This window comes from Aquarana catesbeiana, linkage group LG07 (genome assembly GCF_042186555.1).
Source record: "Aquarana catesbeiana isolate 2022-GZ linkage group LG07, ASM4218655v1, whole genome shotgun sequence".
Taxonomy (NCBI): domain Eukaryota; kingdom Metazoa; phylum Chordata; class Amphibia; order Anura; family Ranidae; genus Aquarana; species Aquarana catesbeiana.
In genome coordinates this window covers 14,113,697-14,141,456 of record NC_133330.1, presented here as the reverse complement: position 1 = coordinate 14,141,456, position 27,760 = coordinate 14,113,697, and the positions used below count along the sequence as shown (strand labels likewise).

Genomic DNA, 27,760 nt, shown 5'->3' with positions numbered 1-27,760 from the left:
GATAGGCGCTCAGGAAACTGCAAAAACCAACTGATTTTTTTTTCAAAAACCTGTGCGTTAAAATAAAATAAAATACAATGTATCTAGAAAAATAAATATAAAATAAAATACAATGTATCTAGAAAAATAAATATAAAATAAAATACAATGCATCTCTAAAAATAAACATAAAATAAAATACAATGTATCTATATAAAAAAAAATGTACCTATAAAAATAAAATAAAATCAGTTGGTTTTTGCAGTTTCCTGAGCGCCTATCACCACCACTCCCAATTGTTACAATGAGGTGTGGATAGAGGTGTAAGCACAGCGGCATTGGCGTTGCTTCCCATTGTGGCAAGGCAAAAATAATGCTGTCTCCAGAGTTTGGCGGGTGCTAATGCTTTGCATCCATTCACGTCTATTAAAATACCCCACAAGTGCGCCATAAATGACCCGTAAACGCTGCATTTAAGGTGCGGTTGCGAAGCATCAAAAGTGTTCATTTCCCATTTTAGCATTTTGTTCACAAATGTCTGACACAGATCATCCCTTGCATGCGGCCTCTCGCCAGACCAAGGCCAGGGCAAGGATCCCTGTAAACACAAGCGAAGGCGCATCCTACAGCCCCCCCCGACAATGCAACCCCCCAACCCCACATAGCACATATTCCACCTGCTCAGTGAAGGACACAATGCTGTACCCAAAATCCAAACCAAATTGCCCACGAACTGCCCGTGCAATGAGGGGGCTGCTTTACCTATCCCCCCCCACTGTTGCCCCCATCCACCCACAATAAGGGTGCAGCGCAAAGGACTCCACACAACACCAAAAACCGAACTGCCACCAAACGGCAGTGTGTAATGAGGGGCTGGGGCCACGCACTCCCCGCCTTCCCCCACCGGCCACGGGCAGCTGGCAGTCGAGGCAAACCAAAACTTCCACTCTGCGCTCGGTTGGAGAGAGACTCAGTGCCAGGGAAAGGAAGACAAATCCCCCCCAATCCCACCTCCTAGCACAAATCTTCTTCCTCCCAACACAAACCCACCTAAATCACCACTTTTAGCACAATTACCCCCAGATTCCCCCTCCTTAAGCAATACTTAACCCCCGCCCCCCCAAATTCCCCCCCAAATTCCCCCTTACAACACAAATTCTCTTCCCCACCTCACATGATACCACAGTGCCCAGGGCATCTGTCCCTCCTGCCCACCCCTTGCACCGGCCTTGCCTGGGCCAGACTTCAGTTTTTAAGGACCCATTCAGAACCTGGTGAGTGATATCAACACGCGTTGCGGTAATGCATACGTTACTGCGACGCACCCAATTGGAGAAGGTTTTCTCCAAACCTGGTTGCCTTGAGCAATCAGAAGGTTCCTATGTGAAATGTATTTCATACTATTTCATGTAAATGAGATTCACATGAAGTGAAAAAGTGGAGGTAAAAGGAGGACGGACACAGCAACAGACAGACGCACAATATGACACATGTGCCATCCCTGATGTGATCCGGTGGCAGTGTGCTCTGCGGGGCCCCTCTCCGCCTCCTTATTATAGAACTGCAGCCATCAGCAGCTCTACTGAACTGGGAACAGCCATACAATTACATATGCAAATGTACAGCTGGAAGGGGGTGTGGCCTGGTGACTCACGCCTCAGTGCACGCCACTACTACATTCTGGGGGGCACCATCCAGGCAATGACTGCTTCATAATGAGGAGCTAGAGTGGGGGTGGGTGAGGGTATCAGGGGGGGCATGAGAGATTTGAGGACATGGCACACATCTATATGTTACAATTCACACTATAGAGCAGTGAAATGTGAAATATTCTGCAGAGGTGCGATATGCTGCTAATATGCTAATTTAGTTTGCTCTGTGTACAAAAAAAAGCTGCTGATCTCCTGCTGCCTCTTTGCAGCCCCTTCTGGTCTGCATTTACTCCAGATAGATAGATAGATAGATAGATAGATAGATAGATAGATAGATAGACAGTGCCTTGAAAAAGTATTCATACCCCTTGATATTTTCCACATGTTGTCATGTTACAACCAAAAATGTAAATGTATTTTATTGGGATTTTATGTGATAGACCAACACAAAGTGGCTCATAATTGTGATGTGGAAGGAAAATGATAAATGGTTTTCAATATTTTTTGCAAATAAATATGTGAAAAGTGTGGGGGGTACATTTGTATGGCGCCCCCCGGAGTCAATACTTTGTAGAACCGCCTTTCTCTGCAATTACAGCTGCAAGTCTTTTTGGGGATGTCTCTACCAGCTTTGCACATCTAGAGAGGACATTTCTGCCCATTCTTCTTCTTTGCAAAATATCTCAAGCTCTGTCAGATTGGATGGAGAACGTCTGTGAACAGCAATTTTCAAGTCTTGTCACAGATTCTCAATGTGATTTAGGTCTGGACTGTGACTGGGCCATTCTAACACATGAATTTGCTTTGATCTAAACCATTCCATTGTAGCTCTGGCTGTATGTTTCGGGTCGTTGTCCTGCTGGAAGGCGAACCTCCGCCCCAGTCTCAAGTCTTTTGCAGACTCTAACAGGTTTTCTTCTAAGATTGTCCTGTATTTGGCTCCATCCATCTTCCCATTAACTCTGACCAGCATCCCTGTCCCTGCTGAAGAAAAGCATCCCCACACCATGATGCTGCCACCACCATGTTTCACAGTGGGGATGGTGTGTTCAGGGTGATGTGCAGTGTTAGTTTTCCCCCCACACATAGCGTTTTGCTTTTAGACCAAAAAGTTCAGTTTTGGTCTCCTCTGACCAGAGCACCTTCTTCCACATGTTTGCTGTGTCCTCCACATGGCTTCTCACAAACTGCAAACAGGACTTCTTATGACTTTCTTTCACCAATGTCTTTCTTCTTGTCACTCTTTCATAAAGAGCAGATTTGTGGAGAACACGACTAATAGTTGTCCTGTGGACAGATTCTCCCACCTGAGCTGTGGATCTCTGCAGCTCCTCCAGAGTTACCATGGACCTCTTGGCTCTTCTCTGATGAATGCTCTCCTTGCCCGGCCGGTCAGTTTAGGTGGACGGCCATGTCTTGGTAGGTTTGCAGTTGTGCCATACTCTTTCCATTTTCCAATGATGGATTGAACAGAGCTCCGTGAGATGTTCAAAGCTTGGGAGATTTTTTTTTTATAACCTGACCCTGCTTTATACTTCTCCACAACTTTATCCCTGACCTGTCTGGTGTGTTCCTTGGCCTTCGTGATGCTGTTTGTTCACTAAGGTTATCTAACAAACCTCTGAGGGCTTCACAGAACAGCTGTATTTATACTGAGATTAAATTACACACAGGTGGACTCTATTTACTAATTATGTGACTTCTGAAGGCAATTGGTTCCACTAGATTTTAGTTAGGGGTATCAGAGTAAAGGAGGCTGAATACAAATCCCCCCCCCCCCACTTTTCACATATTTATTTATTAATTTGAAAGCCCTGACTGTCCGTTCAGCACCACAGACAGCTCCAGGAGACAGGCAGAGTGCAGCGACTCACAACAACCAATCAGAATTCTGTCAGGAACTGATCAGAGCTGGCCTCTGATTGGCTGGCATATACTCTACCTGCCATAGCAATTTGCCTGATTAAAGTTACATAGTAGCTGAGGTTGAAAAAAGACACAAGTCCAACCTATGTGTGTGATTATGTGTCAGTATTACATTGTATATCCCTGTATGTTGCGGTCGTTCATATTAATATTGTAATCTCATATCTTATATTTCCACCATGGTACTTCATATAACGAAATGTGGCAGTTATGGGACAAAGTCCTCAGGGCAAAAAAGGTAAAAGTCCCCCCCCCCCTCCTCTTCCCACCCCATGAGCTGTGAACTACTTCAGAAGCATAGGTTGTAGGTCTGGCCTGTTTTCTGCCCCTCTGTCTACCCTTCGGCTCCCTTTCTAGTGACTGCTTCAATGTATCAGGCAGTGCACTCAACATTCCTGCTGAACAGCTGCTGAGATAAAATCAATTATCGACAAGAAGAGTTTGTTTCCTCAACCTGAACAGCCCAGTAGACTTTCGCTGAGAGAGAGGAACAGGACAGCGCAACCAGCGCCACGCTGCACTACTAAGAAGGAAGCAGAATCGTTCATTTTCAATTCATCAGCTGGGAGGCCGAATCACTTTCACTGACTATCCCGGCACAACCCTCTGCTGCTGACAGCAATAACACCGGAGCTTTTTCTTTATTGGAAAATAAATGATGATCCAGTTAAAGCAGGCTGCACTGATTTAAGGCAGGGGTAGAGGGGGGTAGGAAGAGGGGTACACACGGGACAATGAGAATAGTTAAAGAAGAACCCCGCTCACCTAAAATCAGAATGGGATTATAAAACTACTAAATGCAACAAACGATCAACCGTCCCTCCTATGTCTGTAATTGTAAATGACACAAACATGGCTTGTGACACCCTCAAAAGATGTGCCTGTGTGTTCCTCTTGTGAGCACACCTTATGCAGGAGCAGAGCAGGGAAAGATCCCACAGAATTATGGCTCAGTTATTTTTTATAGCTGGTTTTGTATTTCAGTTCTTCCTTGTGGAAGAGGAGCAGCAGCTGAATATGGATTATAGTGAAATTGCTGCACATGTATTTGGCAGTGAGCGCCAATGGAGACAACCGGAGAGCGATTATCGCCAGGCTTGTGGATTTTCTTATATTAACAGATGTGATCACTTCATTATTTTTGCTTAGCGGGGTTCTCCTTTAAGCATCTGGTTTAGTACAGAATTCATTACCTTTATATTGGGGTTCTTGAATGATGATCCTCTGTACCAACCTGGAAGATAAAGAGAACCTGTTATCTCCAGCACTCACTTTATTGTAACAACATTGTAATATTGGAACTTAATTGAAACATAGAGATTAGAGGCAAATGAAGGAATCAGAATGAATGGCCACATTTCACCCAATCCAGTGCCCCGCTCACTTGTCTGGACCTGCTCTAGCTTTCCTTATATGCCCCTACCCCATCCCCCAGATGAAGCCCCCTGAAATTTCTGTCCTAGTGCGGACTTTCTAAAACCTGATTCTCCATAGGTTTATGCAGCCTATTGCATTGGGGTTTGCACCCCAAAGCTCAAACGCACAGGGGACGGTGTCAGTAGGGCAGTGGACGGTGTCAGTAGAGCAGTGGACGGTGTCAGTAGAGCAGAGGACGGTGTCAGTAGAGCAGAGGACGGGGTCAGTAGAGCAGTGGACAGTGTCAGTAGAGCAAAGGACGGTGTCAGTAGGGCAGTGGATGGTGTCAGTAGGGCAGAGGACGGTGTCAGTAAGGCAGGGGACTTTGTCAGCATGGCAATGGACAGTGTCAGTAGAGCAGTGGATGGTGTCAGTAGAGCAGTGGATGGTGTCAGTAGGGCAGTGGACGGTGTCAGTAGGGCAGTTGATGGTGTCAGTAGAGCAGTGGATGGTGTCAGTAGGGCAGAGGACGGTGTTAGTAAGGCAGGGGACTTTGTCAGTATGGCAGTGGACAGTGTCAGTAGAGCAGTGGATGGTGTCAGTAGAGCAGTGGACAGTGTGAGTAGAGCAGTGGACGGTGTCAGTAGGGCAGTGGACGGTGTCAATAGGGCAGTGGACGGTGTCAGTAGAGCAGTGGACGGTGTCAGTAGGGCAGTGGACGGTGTCAATAGAGCAGTGGATGGTGTCAATAGGGCAGTGGATGGTGTCAGTAGGGCAGTGGATGGTGTCAGTAGAGCAGAGGATGGTGTCAGTAGAGCAGTGGACAGTGTCAGTAGAGCAGAGGATGGTGTCAGTAGAGCAGTGGACGGTGTCAGTAGAGCAGTGGAGGGTGTCAGTAGAGCAGTGGACGGTGTCAATAGAGCAGTGGACGGTGTCAGTAGAGCAGTGGAGGGTGTCAGTAGAGCAGTGGATGGTGTCATTAGAGCAGTGGACGGTGTCAGTAGAGCAGAGGATGGTGTCAGTAGAGCAGTGGACGGTGTCAGTAGAGCAGTGGAGGGTGTCAGTAGAGCAGTGGATGGTGTCAATAGAGCAGTGGACGGTGTCAGTAGAGCAGTGGACGGTGTCAGTAGGGCAAAGGATGGTGTCAGTAGGACAGTGGACGGTGTCAGTAAAGCAGTGGATGGTGTCAGTAGATCGGTGGACAGTGTCAGTAGGACAGTGGATGGTGTCAGTAGAGCAGTGGATGTGTCAGTAGGGAAAAGATTGGTGTCAGTAGAGCAGAGGTTGGTGTCAGTCAGTAGGGCAATGGATGGTGTCAGTAGGGCAGTGGATGGTGTCAGTAAGGCAGGGGACTTTGTCAGTATGGCAGAGGTTGGTGTCAGTAGAACAGTGGACGGTGTCAGTAGTTTTAGCAGGGGGAATCTGTGCCGCACAGGGCGATTAAGGTGTGCCTGGGTACACTGGGCACATCCCCTGCGCACGCCTATGGAATACTTTACAAGGCTAAGCAAGCACCCCAACACCAATCTGTGGGAGGTGGAGGGGAAAATGTCCTAGGGGGCCTTCTACCCCAAAACACCAGGATTTTTTTGTGGCTTCAACTGCAGATAGATCAGCCCCATTCACACCTCTGCCACTCGTAAACATATGTAAAATTGTGTATATTTGCACACATTTACGAAACATGAGAAAACACGTGCCGGTGTTCTGTCGAGAAGTGCCCTCCACCGAATAGTGCCTGCACATGCACAGGGCGGCTTACAGTGCCATTCACTGTTTATGACACCCCAGACACGGCTAGCAGACGTGTGATTTTCCACGCGGATAAAAAGCACGCAACAAGAGTGTCAATACGCATGGTTTAAAAGATGCAAAGATCGACACACAAAAAGCTACCTGAGCTACTTTGATGGTTTTGACGCACAAAAGGCATCTCACTGAAATGAATGGGCAGCCCTATGTGCGTGGTGCAGGAACGCACACAAGATGTGTACGAATGGCACAAATTCTCAATATGTTGACATGTGCACACAATACAGGTGCGAATGAGTGCGTCTTTTCGCACCTTTTAGCACATTTCTATGCTTCGCATGTAGGGCAGCCCACTCATTTCAAGGGGCTGCTCTACGTGTGAGAAATGTGGAAAAGAAGTCCATGACCGTTTTCCAAAATAGCGCCACACCAAACCACTTGGTGTAGCAGCACCATAAGGTTTGGCACGTGCGAAAACACGTACATTAGCAATGCGTGGGGTGCCATTAACAATTTATGGCGCTGCCACACATCTGCTATAGGGCAGCGCATTTTTGTGCGTGTCGGGAAAGCATATGATTTTGCACGCGATCCCAACATGCGCTTGGCGTGAACTGAGCCTTACTGATGATTCTTGACAGGGAGACTTGTGTTATTTGCACAAGAACCGATCTTTCTGCTGCATATAAACTGGACACTCAGAGTAGAGAGGCTGCAGTGTGAAGAAGAGTTACAATGTAGCAATGTTATTATTAATTCATTGTAACTACTCTGACTCAGTAATAGCAGATTAAAGGGGTGACCTCTGACCTGCATAGGATGTTAGTTAACACAACCTTACAAATAAAAAAAAATAAAAAAGATACAAATAAAACATGTTCCCATTTAACCCCTTTGTAACCCTTAGTAAATACTAATCAGCCCTAATTAACCACCTGCTTCCCAAGCCTATTCAGATACTTTTCTCCTACATGTAAAAAATCATACATTTTTGCAAAAAAATTACTAAGAACCTAAAAAAAAATTATATATGTTCTTTTTAAGCCCTAAAGAATAAAATGGTGGGTGGTGCAATTTTTTTATGTCACACAGTATTTTTTAAACATAATTTTTTTGGAAAACTATGCACTTTAATTCACTTTAGCGACACAAACACAATATGATACCCATTTTTATGGTATAATATAAAATATGTTGTTATGCCGAGTAAATAGATATCTAACATGTCACGATTTAAAATTGTGTACGTTTGTGGAATGGCGCCAAACTATACGGATCTAAAAATCTCTATAGATGAAGATTTAAATGTCTTTACAGGTTACCAGTTTAGAGTTACACAGGAGGTGCGGGGGTTACAATAATTGCTCTGGGTCTGAAGTTCATCATGATACCTCACATGTGGGGTGCAAGTGCCGTTTACATATGTGTGCGCACCGATGCGTGCGATCGCCTTTGTGTGCAAGCAAGGGAGGACGGGGTTGCTTTGAATAAATGTTTTATTATTTTTTATTTTATTAGAATTTTCTTTATTTTTACACTGTCATTTTAGATTTGCTTTTTTTAATCACTTTTATTGCTGTCACAAGGAATGTAAACATCACTTGTAACAACAATCAGCAGTGACAGGTCCTCTTTACTGAGAGATCTGGAGTCTATCAGACCCCTGATGTCTCCTTTGCCCTTAAAGTGATTGTAAGGGTTTTTTTTTTTTTTTTCATTTTACAATAACAAACATCTCATACTTACCTCCACTGTGCAGCTCATTTTGCACAGAGTGGCCCCGAACCTCGTCTTCTGGGGTCCCCCGGCGGCTCTCGCGGCTCCTTCCAACATCTGATAACCCCCTTGGGGAAGCGCTCGGGCGCGCTCCCGAGTCCAGCATTTGCGTCTATAGACACAGAATGTAGGACTCGGCCCCGCCCCCCCGACGCCCGCGTTATTGGTTTTGATTGACAGCAGCGGGAGCCAATGGCTGCGCTGCTATCAATCTATTCAATCAAGAGCTGGGACCCCGTGGAGAGAGAGACAGCGCGTCCCCGCCGAAGAGATGAAGGGGTTCAGGTAAGTAAAATGGAGGAGGGGGGGCTAGGGGGCCAGTGACTGCCAGGTGTTTTTTCACCTTAACCGCTTTCCGACTGCCTCATGCCGATATACATCAGCAAAAGGGCACGTACAGGCAGAATCACGTACCTGTACATTGCCCTTTAAGAGGCGGCTTGCGGGCGTGCCCGCCGGGAGCTACATGAACGTGAATACGGGTCCCGCGGACTTGATGTCGGCAGAGATACCCGCGATCGTCTCACGGAAAGGAAGAACGGGGAGATGCTGATGTAAACAAGCATTTCCCCGTTCTGCCTAGTGACACTGACACTGATCACAGCTCCCTGTGATCGGGAGCGGTGATCAGTGTCATGACACACGTAGCCCCTCCCCCCCACAGTTAGAATTACTCTCTAGGACACACTTAACCCCTACAGCGCCTCCTCCTGGTTAACCTCTTCACTGCCAGTCACATTTACACAGTAATCAATGCATTTTTAATCGCACCGATCGCTGTATAAATGTGAATGGTACCAAAATTGCGCCAAAAGTGTCCGATCTGTCTGCCATAATGTCACAGTCATGATAAAAATCACTGACCACCGCCATTACTAATAAAAAAAATAAAATAATAAAAATGCCATAAAACGCTATAACTTTTGCACAAACCAATCAATAAACGCATATTGCGTTTTTTTTAACCAAAAATATGTAGAAGAACACGTCCTAAACGGAGGAAAAAAAATGTTTTTTAAATATATTTTTTGGGGATATTTATTATAGCAAAATGTAAAAAATAATGAGTTTTTTTCAAAATTGTTGCTATTTTTTTGTTTATAGCGCAAAAAATAAAAAACCGCCAAGGTTATCAAATGCCACCAAAAGAAAGCTCTATTTATGAGGAAAAAAAGACCTCAATTTTGTTTGGGAGCCACGTCGCACGACCGCGCAATTGTCAGTTAAAGCGACGCAGTGCCGAATCGCAAAAAGTGCTCTGGTCTTTGGTCAGCCAAATGGTCCGGGGCTGAAGTGGTTAATGCATAGAATGCATTAAGGTGAAAAAACACAAACCTTTAAAACCCCTTTAACTGCATCAGATCAGACTAGACATGTGCACTGCCAAAAAATGTGTCCATTTTAGTTTAATTCGTTTTATTTTTTCCATTTTTCGGGTCATTCGTTATGATCGCAATTCGCAAATTTGTAAATTTGTAAATTCGAAAATGCATAAATTCATAAATTCAAAAATTCAAAAATCCGTAAATAAGAAAGAAAATCCGAGAATTCAAAAGAATAACTCACTAACTAATAATAACTATTAAATTATAGGTATTGGAATTTCTTTTCAAATTTGGCTGTTAGTGAACGTAACGAATACGAATTTATCCGAAGTTACGAATTTTCTGAACTAAAGAATGCCTCATCTAAACAAATGGAATGGAACAAATTAATAATAAATAATAATAACAATAAAAAGTTTTTATTATTATTATTATTGTTATTTATTATTATTATTAATTTGTTACGTTCCATTGGTTTGGATACGGCATTCGTTATTTCAGATAATTCGTAACTTCAGATAAATTTGTATCCGTTAAGTTTACTAACAGCCAAATTTGAAAGGAAATTACAATACCTATAATTTAATAGTTAGTAATAGTTAAAGCTAATATTAGTTAGTTATTTCAGATTTTCGAATTTTCGGATTTTCGAATTTCCGAATTTCCAAATTTATGAATTTACGAAATTTTCGAATTTAGGAATATTCGAAAAAATTTGTTAAACGTGTTTTAGTTAATTCGGATATTCGGATAACAAAGCCGTCCTCATCCTCCTCATCCTCTGTCACCCAGGCTCAGAGTATTTGCCTTCCAATGCAGTTGCCAAAGCGGCCTATTCCACCAGCTCCTTGTCCACAGTCACTCCTTTCGTAGCCCCACCATCATGCACAGAGGAGTTCCCAGAACTATTCGACCACAGTGTCGGGTACATGCTGCTGGAGGATGTGCAGCGATTAGAAGCCTCCGATGTTGGTTCCCAGGTTGAGGAAGGGAGTAACGTGAGCCTAGAGAGAGGGGGTGCCCAAGAAGGACCAGAAACTGGCAGTCATGTTCTCCCAGCTGCAGCATACTGCCAAGTTTGCTCCAGTGATGAGGAGGGAGGGGATGATGAGGTCACTGACTCTACTTGGGTGTCTGAGAGAAGAGAGGAGGAGGAGGCACAACTCCAATGAGGTAGGATGTCCTCTAGGGGGCAGCTTAAGGGCAGCCACCCTATTGCACCACACCGCAGAGCTCTGCAGATGAAGGGCGCTGCTGACTCCCCACTGACTTTTAAAAGTTCCATGGTGTGGGCCTTTTTCAACACATGTGCAGCAGATCACACCGTTGCTGTTTGCAACCTATGTTTGAAGCAGATCTGAAGCGTGGCCAGACCAGCAGCTGCTTGGGCACCACATGCTTCACCAGACATATGACGACCTGCCATGCAGTCCGTTGGCAACAGCACTTGAAAGACCCACATCTCCTTGCTCCTCATCTTAGATCTCCAACCCCACTATACCTCCAGTCCTCTCAAAAACCTGCACTGAGAGGAATGAAGGTATAGTAATAGGTGTCCCAAGTACTTGCAGCCAATCTGCTAGCAGTACACCACCATCTGATTTTAGCAGGCAAATTTCCCTACCCCAGTTGCTGAACCGTAAAAAGAAATTTGGTCCCAGCCATCCATATGCTCAGCATCTGAATGCTAGCTTTTCCAAATTGCTAGCACTGAAACTGCTGCTTTTTCAGCTGGTAGACTCTGCCCCCTTTCGTGAAGTTGTGGAATGTGCTGTACCTCAGTGGCAGGTTACAAAACGCCATTTCTTTTCACGGAAGGCCATTCTTGCTCTCTACTGGCATGTGGAAGGAATGTTTTGGCCTCGTTAGACAGGGCGGTCAGCAGTAAGGTGCATATTACCGCTGACTCATGGTCAAGCAGGCATGGGCAGGGACGTTACCTTTCCTTCACGGCGCACTGGTTAAATCTGCTGGCAGCTGGGAAGGGTGCAGGACAGGGTTCAGTATTGTTGGAGCTTGTTCCGCCACTCCGTCTCCAAAATGATAGTGGTGATTCTGCCACAGCTCTCTCATCCACCCACTCCTCTTCTTCTCCCTCTATGGCCTCTTCTGCAGATTTGTCCTCTTAACTAGCGGTGTTCCGGGAATCAGGAAGTCAGATTTACATGCAACAGTGGTGGTGGTGGTGGTGGGGGGGGGTTCTGTCCAATGCAGCTGTGGTGGTGGGGGGTTCAGACAGAGACAGATGTGGTGGTGGGGATGGGATCAATGGCGCTGGCACTTGCTTACAGTGTCAGTCGTGCCTCCAGCGATGCCTTTTCCAACACGGGGTCACTGCTCACAGCAAAAAGCTCCTCTCCTTCACACTGTTGGCTGTCAGCTCGACAGCTGATTTTCTCCTGCAGTTTCTGCCTCTTGTCCAGACGTGGCATTTGTCTGCAGCAATGAGGGGGGGGAGCCACAGAGAGGATGGGCGGGCAGTCCACTGTGTGGGTATGGCAGCGAGTGCTCTGCCCAGGGCTGAACTGGGACAAAAATATGGCCCTGGACTTCATCAAGACCGGCCCACTTTATTCCAAACACCTGGTGTTAGCGCTTCAATAATCCCGCCACCATGGTCGTTATGGTGTCAGGATGATTGAAGCGCATTATTTCTATTATTACATTGTAATATAAAATTAAATTGTTCACCATAATGCAGAATCAGTGGCAGCCCTTAGCGTGTCACTTGCCACTATCTCCTGCCACCAGATGCAGTGTGTCAATTGCCACATCACTTGTCAGCAGATGCATGTCACTTGCTACGTCACTTGTCAGCAGATGTGTGTCACTTGCCACGTCACTTGTCAGCAGATGCAGCTTGTCACTTGCCACGTCTCCTGCCACCAGATCGAAGGGGGCCCCATCAGGTAGGATGTACGGGGCCCCATGATTTCTAACAGTGTCCCTGATACCCATTGTAGTGGCTGTTGTGTCCGGACCAAGAAGGGACTCTGTGGACAGGGGAGGAGAGAGAGATACACTGCGCCCGCTCTGCTGCTTATTTCAAGGGGACCGATCAGGCTTGTGTACTCCAACTTCCTGGTATCGGTGGAACGCACGATGGGGCGGACGTGATGTCATCAGCCGGAAATGATGCAAGATATGGGAGGCGACGTGGCCATCATTTCCGGCTGGCGACATCACATCTGTCCCATCGTGCGTTCCAGTCACCACGAAGTGGGAGTACAAAAGCCAGATCAGTCCCCGTGAAATAAGCAGCAAAGTGGGCAGAATGAGCTGGCTGGTGGGCGGGAGTTTGCCACCCCTCTGAATGTGCCGCCCGGGACCCATGGTCCCACCGGGTCCCATGGTAGGTCCGGTCCTGCATGCGATGCTTGAGTTGGTCTGCTTAGGGGACAGGAGCCACATGGGGGCAGAGATTCTGTCAGCTCTGCAGGGGCAGGCTCAGAAGTGTTTGAAGCCACACCAGCTTCAGCCAAGAATGGTTGTATGGGACAATGGCACCAACCTTCTCTCCGCCCTCCAACAGGGACACTTGACCCATGTTTCATGTTTGGCACACATCTTGAATTTGGTGGTGCAGCGGTTCTTGAGCAGGTACCCAGGCTTACAGGATCTCCCGAGGCAGGCCAGAAAAGTCTGTGGTCATTTCCGCTGGTCATACAATGCCAGTGCTCGGCTGGCTGACACTCAAAGGGAATGCAACCTTCCCACCAACCTCATTTGTGACATGCCCACCAGGTGGAACTCAACGTTGGCAATGCTGCAGCGGCTCCACATGCAGCAGAGGGCCATCAATGAGTACCTATGCGAGTATGGCATCAGGACAGGGTCAGGGGAGCTTGGCTTCTTTTCGTCACGCCAGTGGCTACTGATTAAGGATGCATGCACTGTCCTGTCACCATTTGAGGAGGCCACAAGGATAGTGAGCATCGACAATGCATGCATCAGTGACACTGTCCCTCTAATCTTCCTGTTGGAGCACATGCTTCGTGGAATAATGGACAGGGCACTTGAAGCAGGACAGTGGGAGGAAGAGAAGGACTTCTTTACCTCTCAAGGCCCCCTTTATCCAGATAGCATTCCTGCGGGCCAGCCAAACACACAGGAAGAAGAGAAGTATCAGCGTGGACGTGGAGGATAACACTCAGCAGCAGTCTTCAAGGGATGGTTTTCAGTCCCCAGAAACCCAAGGAGTTGTACGTGGCTGGGAGGAGGTTGTTACGGATCATGTGATCATTAGTGACCCAGAGGACTCTGAATCGAATGCCTCTGCAAACTTACGCTGCATGACCTCCCTGATTCTGCAAAGCCTGCAAAAGGACCCTAGGATTCGTGGTATCAAGGAGAGGGATCATTACTGGTTAGCAACCCTCTTGATCCACGTTACAAGGGTAAGGTTGCAAACCCATCCTGCCTTCACAGAGGGAGCAGAGGATGAAACATCTTCAGGAGGCCTTGAAGAAAGGTTTGTGCAATGCATTTCCAGACCCTGGGAGGTTACAATTTTCTGGTGCTGGACAACGTGTTGCTGAGGCTTCGTTCAGTCAGAGGAAGAGCGGTGGAGAAGGTGGCCAGCTGACTGATGCCTTTAAACAAATTTTCAGTCCTCAGCACCAAGGTCTGATCGGTTAAAGCAACCATCGCCAGCATCTGCATTACATGGTGCAGGAATATCTAAGAGCAAGAGCAGACTTGTAGAACTTTCCAACAGAGCATCCACTGTGTTACTGGGTCTTGAGGATGGAACACTGGCCAGAACTTGCTCAATATACAGCTACTGTATATTGTACAGCTACAGCTATATATACAGTATATACAGCTACAGCTATATATAGCTACTGGCCTGTCCTGCATCCAGCGTTCTTTCTGAACGAACATTCAGTGCTGCTGGAGGGTTTGTAACGGATCATAGAGTGCGCCTGTCCACAGACTCTGTTGATAAGCTCACATTCATAAAAATGAATCAGGCTTGGATCAGCAGCTATCAAGTACCTGATGCTGATGTAACTGATTGAATTTTCTATGGATGTGGGATCCCTTGAAGACTGCCTATGCTGACTATCCTATTCCTCCTCAATCTTGATGATGCTAGCTTCCAACAATATTTTTGGTTTAGGGCACCACCACCACCATCCAAGGCCCAATTTTTCTGCCCCTGTCTAACAGGTGCATGTAATTACAATTTCTGATCTAATATTTCACAGCAGGGCCCATTCCTGCACCCAACAGGTGTATCTGTGAGGGGTTACAGTGTTGTGGCACCACGACCACCCAAGGCCCAATTTTTCTGCCCCTGTTTAACTTGGGGCATGTAATTACTATGTTTGAGATAATATTTCAACGCAGGGCCCATTCCAGCACCCAACAAGAGTATCTGTGAGGGGTTACAGTGTTGTGGCACCACCATCACCACCCAAGGCCCAATTTTTCTGCCCCTGTTTACCAGGGGCATGTAATTACAATTTTTGATACAGTATTTCACAGAAGGGCCCATTCCTGTGCTCACCAAGAGTAACAGCGAGGGCTTACAGTGTTCTGGTACCACCAACACCTAATCCCCAATTTTCTGCAGAGTATATAGGGCAGGCTGTATAGTATATATACTGCTATTCAGAGTATATAGTACCTGGAGGACCCCCACACCATTTTTTTAAATTTGGGTGCGGGGTTCCCCTTAATATCCATACCAGACCCAAAGGGCCTGGTAATGGACTGGGGTAGGCATGCCGGGGGGGGGACCCATGCCGTTTTTTTAATGATTTTCTATATTGCTGGGACCTGACAATACATTAAAGGTGCGAGCAGTTTTAAATGACTTTTTTTCCTTTTTTTCCTTTTTTAGAAATGCCATTTTGCTGCGGTATTGTTCTAACCACAGGAAAACTGTGCAGGCATGCTATAGACACCCCCCAGGCATGATATTTAAGGGAATATTTCATTTTTAGTGTTTTACTTTAAGCATTATTAAAATCACTGCTCTCGAAAAAACTGCAGTTTTTAAAACTTTTTTTTTTTGCATTGATACATGTCCCCTGGGGCAGGACCCAGGTCCCCAAACACTTTTTATAGCAATAACTTGCATATAAGCCTTTAAAATTAGCACTTATGATTTTTCACGCTTGTGTCCCATAGACTTTAGCGGTGTTCGCGTGTTCGAACAAATTTTTTTGCCTGTTCGCATGTTCTGCTGTGAACTGAACCCGGGGGTGTTCGGCTCATCCCTATTTGGGAATAACTTTGCTCTGCCTTGTAATATAAACAAAATATTAGCATTATTATACACAGGAGAAATGATCAAATAAAATGTGTACTTTTTATAAATAGGAACACTTGTTTTTAAACTAACACTGGTCAAAAATAGAAAAACCAAAAAAACAAAAACAAATTGTTTTTTGTTTTGTTACATTGTTTTTCTATAGATTGCATAGAAAATAAAATACTTTCTCAAGACAATACTGCCAAGAGAAAATTAACTTATTAACTTGATAAGTTTGTACTTAAAAGATAAAATATGTAACACTTTGTTATATTAAGTAATGAAAAGGTTATTGCAGGATAAAACAGGCCGTAGCGAAAATGTAAAAATTCCTCTGCTCCATAAGGGGTGTACTGGGGTGAGAGCTAAAGGGGTTAAAAAAAATCTATTCCCAAGAAAAAAAAAATCCTAAATAATATCATTTTCCACCTTTGACAAAGAAGCCCTGTGAAGGTGTTTTTGTCAGAGCGGCTGCTCCTTCAGTGAAGATAATAATGTCTGACAACCAACCAGAATGGGCCTCGTGTGGCGGCATTGTTTCGGGGAGCATTTTTCCTGAGCAGGTGACAGAGAGGACATGTCGGGCCCTATAGACAGAGAGATGTAGGGCACAGGGTGACTCTGGGATGTCACTGAGGTGTTCCCGATTGAGAAGAGCAGATGAGACACATTCAGACAACGTGTGCCACCGCGGGAGACGGCCACCACCACCGCTATCCGAGGTGACAGCCGCGTCAACTGACATTCCTGTTGTCACCGGCACAGCGTCCCCACATCGCAGGGTCACCAAGAATTCTCTGTGCAGATATTTACCAGAAGCTGTGTCTGCTGGTCATCCCGTCACATGCAACATGGACATCCGACTGGAAATATGGAGAAAAAGTATATAAAAAAAACGGCAAAAACCGCAGAGCGACCCAAAGATCCCGAGAAGGCAGACTGCCGAAATCATCCAAAAATCAACAATTTCTGAAGATTACAAACACAAAAGCCGCAATTGTTTTTGCTATAGGGGATAGATAGATAGATAGATAGATAGATAGATAGATAGATAGATAGATAGATAGATAGATAGATAGATAGATAGATAGATAGATAGATAGATAGATAGATAGATAGATAGAGTATTCCTACCCCTTGAAAGTTTTCACATTTTGTCATGTTACAACCAAAAATGTAAATGTGTTTTATTGGCATAGACCAACACAAAGTGACATATTATTGTGAAGTGGAAGGAAAATGATAAATTGTTTTCAAAATGTCTTACTAATATGTGAAAAGTGTGTGTGTGTGTGTGTGTGTGGGGGGGGGGGGGGCATTTGTATTCAGCCCCCTTTACTGGGACACCCCTAACTAAAATCTAGTGGAACCAATTGCCTTCAGAAGTCACCTAATTAGTAAATAGAGTCCACCTGTGCATAATTTAATCTCAGTATAAATACAGCTGTTCTGTGAAGCCCTCAGAGATTTGTTAGAGAAACTTAATAAACAAGCAGCATCATGAAGGCCAAGGAACACACCAGACAGGTCAGGGATAAAGTTGTGGAGAAGTATAAAGCAGGGTTAGGTTATAAAAAAATCTCCCAAGCTTTGAACATCTCACGGAGCTCTGTTCAATCCATCATCGGAAAATGAAAAGAGTATGGCACAACTGCAAACCTACCAAGACATGGCCGTTCACCTAAACTGACCGGCCGGGCAAGGAGAGCATTCATCAGAGAAGAGCCAAGAGGTCCATGGTAACTCTGGAGGAGCTGCAGAGATCCACAGCTCAGGTGGGAGAATCTGTCCACAGGACAACTATTAGTCGTGTTCTCCACAAATCTGCCCTTTATGGAAGAGTGACAAGAAGAAAGACATTGGTGAAAGAAAGTCATAAGAAGCCCTGTTTGCAGTTTGCGAGAAGCCATGGGGAGGACACAGCAAACATGTGGAAGAAGGTGCTCTGGTCAGATGAGTCCAAAATTGAACTTTTTTGTCCTAAAAACAAAATGCTATGTGTGGGGGGAAAACTAACACTGCACATCACCCTGAACACACCATCCCCACCGTGAAACATGGTGGTGGCAGCATCATGTTTTGGAGATGCTTTTCTTCAGCAGGGACAGGGAAGCTGGTCAGAGTTGATGGGAAGATGGATGGAGACAAATACAGGGCAATCTTAGAGGAAAACCTGTTATGCCCTGTACATACGACCGGTTTAGCCATCGGAATAAACTCCGAAGGTTTCTCTGACGGAACTCCGACGAAATTCCATTCAAGCGGTTTGCCTACACACGGTGAATCCAAAGTCTGACCAAAGTCCGACCATCCAGGACGCGGTGACGTACGGCACGTACGGCGGGACTAGAAAAAGGAAGTTTAATAGCCAGTAGCCAATAGATTCCGTCTCGTACTTGCTTCAGAGCATGCGTCATTTTTGGTCCGTCGGAACAGTATACAGACGAGCGGATTTCCCGATAGGAATTGGTTCAGTCGGAAATATTTAGAGCATGTTCTATTTCTCGGTCCGTCAGAATTTTCGATAAAAAAAAGTCTGATGAGGCCCACACACGATCGGAATAGATGATGAAAAGCTTCCGTCTGACTTTTTCTGTTGGGCATTCTGCTCGTGTGTACGCGGCTTTAGAGTCTTGAGTCGAAGCGGAGGTTCACCTTCCAGCAGGACAACGACCCTAAACATACAGCCAGAGCTACAATGGAATGGTTTAGATCAAAGCATATTCATGTGTAATGCCGTGTACACACGGGCGGACTTTTGAGCATCAAACGTCCGACGGTCTTTCCGACGGACTTTCGACGGAGTTGCGATGGACTTGCGAACGACCGGACTTGCCCACACACGAATCGACTAAAGTCCGTTCGAAAGTTCGTTCGAAAGTCCTAAAGTCCGTTCGAAAGTCCGGTCATTTGAACGTAATGACGTACGACTGGACTAGAATAAGGAAGTTCATAGCTAGTAGCCAATAGCTGTCCTTGCGTCCTTTTTTGTCCGTCGGACTAGCATACAGACGAACGATTTTTAGATCGTCCGAAAGATTTGAAACATGTTCTAAATCTAAAGTCCGTCTGATTTTCGACAGAAAAAGTCCGCTGGAGGTCCGATGAAGCCCACACACGGTCGGGTTGTCCGACGGATTTTTTCCAGTACCAGTCCAGTCGAAAAGTCCGCCTGTGTGTACACGGCATTAGAATGGCCCAGTCACAGTCCAGACCTAAATCCAATTGAGAATCTGTGGCAAGACTTGAAAATTGCTGTTCACAGACGCTCTCCATCCAATCTGACAGAGCTTGAGATATTTTACAAAGAAGAAGAATGGGCAAAAATGTCCCTCTCTAGATGTGCAAAGCTGGTAGAGACATCCCCAAAAAGACTTGCAGCTGTAATTACAGAGAAAGGGAGTTCTACAAAGTATTGACTGACCAGTGTTTTTTGATGTTTTTGATCCATTAAAAGAAAAAATGCTAACGTGGAAAAACTCTACAAATATGCTAATAAACGCTAAAAAATGCTATTGCAAAAAAACATTGAAGAAACGTCGAAAAAATCACTGCAAAGCTATTGGCATTTTTATAACGTTATTTTAACGTCCAGTGTGCATGAGGCCTTATGTTCAGGTAAATTAGTGTAGGGGTCAGGTAGGTCAGTGCTGGTATCAGGTAGGTCAGTAAAGGTCAGGTAGGTCAGTGTAGTGGTCAGGTAGGTCAGTGTAGGGGTCAGGTAGGTCAGTGTAGGGGTCAGGTAGGTCAGTGTAGGGGTCAGGTAGGTCAGTGTGGGTGTCAGGTAGGTTAGTGTGGGTGTCAGGTAGGTCAGTGTAGGTGTCAGGTAGGTCAGTGTAGTGGTCAGGTAGGTCAGTGTAGGTGTCAGGTAGGTCAGTGTTGGTGTCAAGTAGGTCAGTGTAGGTGTCAAGTAGGTCAGTGTAGGGGTCAGGTAGGTTAGTGTAGGTGTTAGGTAGGTCAGTGTTGGTGTCAGGTAGGTCAGTATAAAGGTCAGGTAGGTCAGTGTAGTGGTCAGGCAGGTAAGTGTAGGGGTTAGGTAGGTCACTGTAGGTGTCAGGTAGGTCAGTGCTGGTGTCAGGTAGGTCAGTGTAGGTGTCATGTAGGTCAGTGTAGGTGTCAAGTAGGTCAGTGTAGGAATTAGGTAGGTTAGTGTAGATGTTAGGTAGGTCAGTGTTGGTGTCAGGTAGGTCTGTATAAAGGTCAGGTAGGTCAGTGTAGTGGTCAGGCAGGTAAGTGTAGGGGTCAGGTAGGTCATTGTAGGGGTCAGGTAGGTCAGCGTAGTGGTCAGGCAGGTAAGTGTAGGGGTCAGGTAGGTCAGTGTAGGGGTCAGGTAGGTCAGTGTGGGTGTCAGGTAGGTCAGTGTAGGTGTCAGATAGGTCAGTGTAGGTGTCAAGTAGGTCAGTGTAGGGGTCAGGTAGGTTAGTGTAGGTGTTAGGTAGGTCAGTGTTGGTGTCAGGTAGGTCTGTATAAAGGTCAGGTAGGTCACTGTAGTGGTCAGGCAGGTAAGTGTAGGGGTCAGGTAGGTCATTGTAGGGGTCAGGTAGGTCAGTGTAGTGGTCAGGCAGGTAAGTGTAGGGGTCAGGTAGGTCAGTGTAGGGGTCAGGTAGGTCAGTGTGGGTGTCAGGTAGGTCAGTGTAGGTGTCAGATAGGTCAGTGTAGGTGTCAAGTAGGTCAGTGTAGGGGTCAGGTAGGTTAGTGTAGGTGTTAGGTAGGTCAGTGTTGGTGTCAGGTAGGTCTGTATAAAGGTCAGGTAGGTCAGTGTAGTGGTCAGGCAGGTACGTGTAGGGGTCAGATAGGTCATTGTAGGGGTCAGGTAGGTCAGTGTAGTGGTCAGATAGGTCACATGGGTTACATGGGCAGAAAGGGGTGAAGTCAGGGGCGGAGCCAAGGGGGGCGGGAAAATGAGTTTCGCCAAGAGTGTCAAAAATCCTTGCACCAGCCCTGCGTGTTTGTCATGCAACAGCATAGGGATGTCCATTCACTTGAAGTGAATAGCGCCGCCTTATTCTGTGGCTGTGTTATCTTAGTGGTGTTGTTTGTCATGCGTTGTAACGCGGCGAACGCTCACCTTCACATTTTTCCAGAATGTGGACGGTTTCTCCCAGCTCTAGAGTTAACCCTTGTGGCACCGATCCTCGGAAACTGGATAACACTGAGGGAGACAAAGAGAGAGTCATCAGTGACGTTCAGCAATGAAATGACAATAAAGATTCAGCGTTCAGTATTTTTATCACACATTTCTTTCTTGGCGCCGGGCGAATGTCAGCGCTCCGTGTGAGCCCCTCGCCACCTTCCTACGCGATTGCTGCTCTGTACTGGCGGGAGGTGACATTATGGGAATATGTGGTGGGGCTCATTGTAACTCTGTGTCACTGCGCTGTGACATTGTAACAATCTGCGACATGTAATGATACAATAATACAATATTACTATACGATGATACTGTACAACGGTACAATGATACTACACATTGATACAATCTTGCTATGAAATCATTTATTTAAACTAGAGAGTGCCAAATCTGGTGCAGCTCTGCCAATCTGCTTCCAGGTTTTTTGTCAAAGCTTAACCACTTGAGCCCTGGAAGGTTTTACCCCCTTAATGACCAGGCCATTTTTTTGCGTTATGGCACTACGTTACTTTAACTGACAATGGCGCGGTCGTGCGATGCTGTACCCAAACAAAATTGATGTCCTTTTTTCCCCACACATAGAGCTTTCTTTTGGTGGTATTTGGTCACCTCATGCAAGGCTTGGGATATCTTTTTATATCCTTTTCCATTTTTATAATGTTCCATTACCTTGTTACGCAGGTCTTTTGACAGTTCTTTTCTGCTCTCCATGACTCAGTATCTAGCCTGCTCAGTGCATCCACGTGAGAGCTAACAAGGTTGGTAAATTTACCTTTAATTGCCATTGTAACCTGTGTGTGTCACCTTGTGTGTCTGTACCAAGGCCAAACATTCTGGGGGGGGGGGGGGGGGGACGACTTTTCATCCGGAACATTTGGGTGATTTCTGTTATCATTATGATTTAAAATGGAGCCAAACAACTCTGTGATAATAAATGGCCTCATATCATCACTATCCTTAAATAATAGACAGTTTTTGGCATGATCAGTCATATTCTTAATATCAATGCCAACATTTCAACTTTTCAGGGGATGCAAACTTTCGAGCACAACTGTATACAATGATACTGTACTACTATACAGTGATACAATGATACTATACAATCATACCATGTTACTATACAATGATACGATGATACTATACAATGATACTATACATGATCAGGGGGGTACAGCCGTTACAACTGTAAGGGGCCCCTAAAGCTGTGTAAGGGGCCCAAAAATTTCTGATGGCTGCCCTGTACATTGATACAATGATACTATACAATCATACAATGTTGCTATTCAATCATACCATGTTACTGTACAATGATATGATACAATGCTACTATACAATGATACAATGATACTATACAATGATACAATGTTACTATTCAATCATACCATGTCACTATACAGTGATACAATGAAGTGGTACTATACACTGTGGACTCGCTGGATGTCTGTGGCTCACCGTAAAAGGGGCTCCCCAGGAATTCATCTGCTACACTTCATCCCCCTCTATATGAATGGTGGGGACACTCTACTATGTATCTCTATGGTGTGATCTCTCAATGGTCAGCAATGACCCATCAAACTGCTCTGGAATATCTGTGGACAGACTTAATCTTACTGCACTGCGCTTTACTGTTCCTCCTTCCCAGAGCAGGTCTATCAGTGTCTTCTGGATGTACTACACTTGTGGTGTGGCTTACCCTGCAACTAAGTTTATCTCAGCATCTACGAAGGGTTCAGATAGACGTGAAATGAAGAATCTTCAAACCTCTTTATTGAAACCTAATGTGACCCCCATAGGACAACTCCATGTTATGTTCCTGTGACCCTACATTTCCATATTCTGTGACTCCCATAAGACAATTACATATTATGTTTGGTGACCCCATGTACTATGGTGGTGACACCATGAGACACCTCTGTATTTGACCCCATGAGACAGCTTCATATTATGTGACCCCATGAGACAGCCCCGTGTTATCTGAACCCATAAGACAGCTCTGTGTTATCTGAACCCATGAGACAGCTTTGTAGTAGGTGACCCCATGAAAAAGGTCCATATTCTGTCACCCCATGAGACAGTTCCATAGGTTGTGACCCCATGAGACAGCTCTGTAATAAGATCAGTGAAACCATAAGTCGGCCCTCAAATTAAGTGACCCCATGAAACAGTTCTGTATTATTTTACTCCATCAGGCAGTTCCATATATTGTGTAACCCCCATAAGACAATTCCATATTATGATCCATATTGTGCTCTGTGACCCCATGAGACAGTTTCATATTACGTGACCCCATAGCTCTGTACTATGTGACCCCATAATGCAACCCTGTATTATGACCAATGACACCATGAGACTGCTCTGTATTATGATGGGTGACACCATGAGACCGTCCAAATGATATGGCCCCATAGGAGAGCTCCATACAGTGACCCCCTCTGACTTGTCTCCAGTGCTATCAATAACCTGCAATCCATGCTGTTGTCTGCAGGGAGTCTGTACAGCCTTGTAAATGGACTGCGTCAGCTCCATCTCTCTTCCTCGGTGACACCCTGACTGCGAGTTCTCTCTCAATGCTGCAGTAGTAACCCCCTCACTGCCAGATCTAATCCGTCACCACCAGGCGGGAGCGCTGCAACCCTTCACTGCAACCAAATCGACCCTCATCAAGATACAAAGAGGAGCAGATCACTACTCCCACCATATACCTACTACAAGGGGGACATCCTTCCCCTAATCACCCTCCAAATACTACTGCCAGGACACCCTCTTTACACTCAACTTACTACTGCCAGGAAACCCCCCTTCACTCTGCACTTACTACCACCAGGACACCCCTACCCCAATCACCCTCCACCTACTACTGCCAGGACACCCCCATTACACTCCACCTACTACTGCCAGTACACCCCCATTACACTCCACCTACTACTGCCAGTACACCCCCATTACCCTCCACCTACTACTGCCAGTACACCCCCATTACCCTCCACCTACTACTGCCAGTACACCCCCATTACATTCCACCTACTACTGCAAGGACACCCCCATTACCCTTCACGTACTACTGCCAGTACACCCCTATTACACTCTACCTACTACTGCCAGGACACCCCCCTTCACTCTGCACTTACTACCACCAGGACACCCCTACCCCAATCATCCTCCACCTTCTACTGCCAGGACACCCCCATTACCCTCCACCTACTACTGCCAGTACACCCCCATTACACTCCACCTACTACTGCCAGTACACCCCCATTACACTCCACCTACTACTGCCAGTACACCCCCATTACACTCCACCTACTACTTCCAGTACACCCCCATTACACTCCACCTACTACTGCAAGGACACCCCCATTACCCTTCACGTACTACTGCCAGTTCACCCCCATTACACTGCACCTACTACTGCCAGTACACCCCCATTACATTCCACCTACTACTGCAAGGACACCCCCATTACCCTTCACGTACTACTGCCAGTACACCCCTATTACACTCTACCTACTACTGCCAGGACACCCCCCTTCACTCTGCACTTACTACCACCAGGACACCCCTACCCCAATCATCCTCCACCTTCTACTGCCAGGACACCCCCATTACCCTCCACCTACTACTGCCAGTACACCCCCATTACACTCCACCTACTACTGCCAGTACACCCCCATTACACTCCACCTACTACTGCCAGTACACCCCCATTACACTCCACCTACTACTTCCAGTACACCCCCATTACACTCCACCTACTACTGCAAGGACACCCCCATTACCCTTCACGTACTACTGCCAGTTCACCCCCATTACACTGCACCTACTACTGCCAGTACACCCCCATTACCCTCCACCTACTACTGCCAGTACACCCCCATTACACTCCACCTACTACTGCCAGGACACCCCCCTTCACTTTGCATTTACAACCACCAGGACACCCCTACCCCAATCACCCCCTACCTACTACTTCCAGGACACCCCCTTCACTGTGCACCCACTACCACCACCAAGGCTCCCCTCCCCCAATCACCCCCCAACTAGTACTTACAAGACTTTTCTATCATCCTATACCTACTACCGCCAGAAACCCCCATGGCCCACCACCTACTACCGCCAGAACCCCCCGACTAGCCTCCACCTTCTATCACAAGGATACCCCCATTACCCTCCACCTACTACCGCCAGAACGCACCCATTACCCTCCACCTTCCATCACCAGGACCCCTCCATTAACTACCCCCCACCTACTTCTGCCAGGATATCCCCCATCCCTCTACAGCTAATACCATCAGGATGACCCTTCACCCTCCAGCTACTACCGCCAGGACACCCCCAATAGCCCCTTCCTGCTACCACAAGGACACCAGCCATCACCCTCTATCATCTACTGCCAGGACACCCCATTTCTCCCTCCAACTACTACTGCCAGGACCCCCCTCCCATCACCCTCCACTTACTATTTCAAAGAAAGTCCCCTCCCCAATCACCCTCCACCAACTACCACAAGGAAACCCCCTTCCCCCATCACCATCTACCTACCACCGCCAGGACAATCCCCATCATCCTATAGCTACAACTGCCAGAAAATCTCCAGGGCACCCTCCCACCCATCACCATCCATTTACTAAAGCCAGGAGACCCTCCCCTGCATCACCTTGTACCTACTACAGTCAGGACAACTTTTATCACTCTCCAGCTACTACTGACAGGACAACCCCCATCACCCTTCTTCTACTAGTGCAAGGATACTCCACCATCAACCTACACCTATTACCGCCAGGACACCCCCATCTCATTCTAGCTACTACCTCAAGGACCCCCCCCACATACACACACACCATACTCCACCTACTACTGCCAGCACACCCCCCATCAAGCTCCACCTGTTACCACCAGAAACCCCCTTCATTATCCTCTACCTACTACCACCAAAACACCCCTGTCACCTTCCACCTACTGTCTCTATGATACCCTCCTACCCATCACTCTCTACCAATTATTGCCAGGAACACCCCCTCCCCCAACCACATCATCCTTCACCCACTAGAGCCAGAACATCCTCCTAAATTACCCTTTACCTTCTACCACAAGGACACCTTTCTCCCCACCATCCTGCACCTCCTACTGCCAGGACACCCCTCAATTACCCTCCACCTACTACCACCAGAACACCCATCCCGATATCACCCTTCACCTACTACCACTAGGACACCCATCCTCACATCACCTTCCACCTACTACCACCAGGACACCCATCCCCATCAAACTGAACCTACTACCGCTGGGACACCCATCAATTACCCTCCACCTACTACCATCAGGACACCCACCCCCACATCACCCTCCACCTACTACAACCAGGGCACCCACCCCCCACATCACCTTCCACCTACTACAACCAGGGCACCCACCCCCCACATCACCTTCCACCTACTACCACCAAGACTCCCACCCCCCACATCACCTTCCACCTACTACCACCAGGACACCCACCCCCCACATCACCTTCCACCTACTACAACCAGGACACCCATCCTCACATCACCTCCCCACCTACTACCATCAGGACACCCACCCCCACATCACCCTCCACCTACTACCACCAGGACACCCACCCCCACATCACCCTCCACCAACTACCACCAGGACACCCACCCCCCCACATCACCCTCCACCTACTACCACCAGGACACCCACCCCCACATCACCATCCACCTACTACCACCAGGGCACCCATCCCCACATCACCTTCCACCTACTACCATCAGGACACCCACCCCCACATCACCTTCCACCTACTACAACCAGGACACCCATCCCCACATCACCCTCCACCTACTACCACCAGGACACCCACCCCCCACATCACCTTTCACCAACTACCACCAGGACACCCACTCCTACATCACCCTCCACCTACTACCACCAGGACACCCACCCCCACATCACCCTCCACCTACTACCACCAGGGCACCCATCCCCACATCACCTTCCACCTAGTACCACCAGGACACCCATCCCCACATCGCCATCCACCTACTACCACCAGGACACCCACCCCCCACATCACCTTTCACCAACTACCACCAGGACACCCACTCCTACATCACCCTCCACCTACTACCACCAGGACACCCACCCCCACATCACCCTCCACCTACTACCACCAGGACACCCACCCCCACATCACCTTCCACCTACTACCACCAGGACACCCATCCCCACATCGCCGTCCACCTACTACCAGCAGGACTCCCACCCCCCACATCACCTTCCATCTACTACCACCAGGACATCCACCCCCCACATCACCCTCCACCTACTACCATCAGGACACCCACCCCCACATCACCCTCCACTTACTACCACCAGGACACCCACCCCCACATCACCCTCCACCTACTACCATCAGGACACCCACCCCCATTACATTCCACCTACTACCACCAGGACACCCACCCCCCACATCACCCTCCACCTACTACCACCAGGACACCGACCCCCCACATCACCTTCCACCTACTACCATCAGGACATCCACCCCCCACATCACCCTCCACCTACTACCATCAGGACACTCACCCCCACATCACCCTCCACT

The 27,760-nt window shown here is 47.0% G+C and overlaps 1 protein-coding gene across 14 annotated transcripts in view; it reads right to left on the bottom strand.

The window, feature by feature from the left end:
- DOCK3 (dedicator of cytokinesis 3) overlaps positions 1-27,760 on the bottom strand; it is a 239,580-nt gene that overhangs the window by 165,860 nt on the left and 45,960 nt on the right. For all 14 annotated transcript variants that reach the window (XR_012235189.1, XR_012235190.1, XM_073591625.1 and 11 more), the window contains exons 2-3: positions 21,097-21,180; positions 4,751-4,791 (exon numbers count right to left, since the gene is read on the bottom strand). Coding sequence is in view for 12 of the 14 variants with exons in the window: in XM_073591625.1 (XP_073447726.1) it covers positions 4,751-4,791; positions 21,097-21,180 (125 nt within the window). In the remaining 2 variants the exon portion in view is untranslated. The remainder of the gene's footprint in view (positions 1-4,750; positions 4,792-21,096; positions 21,181-27,760) is intronic.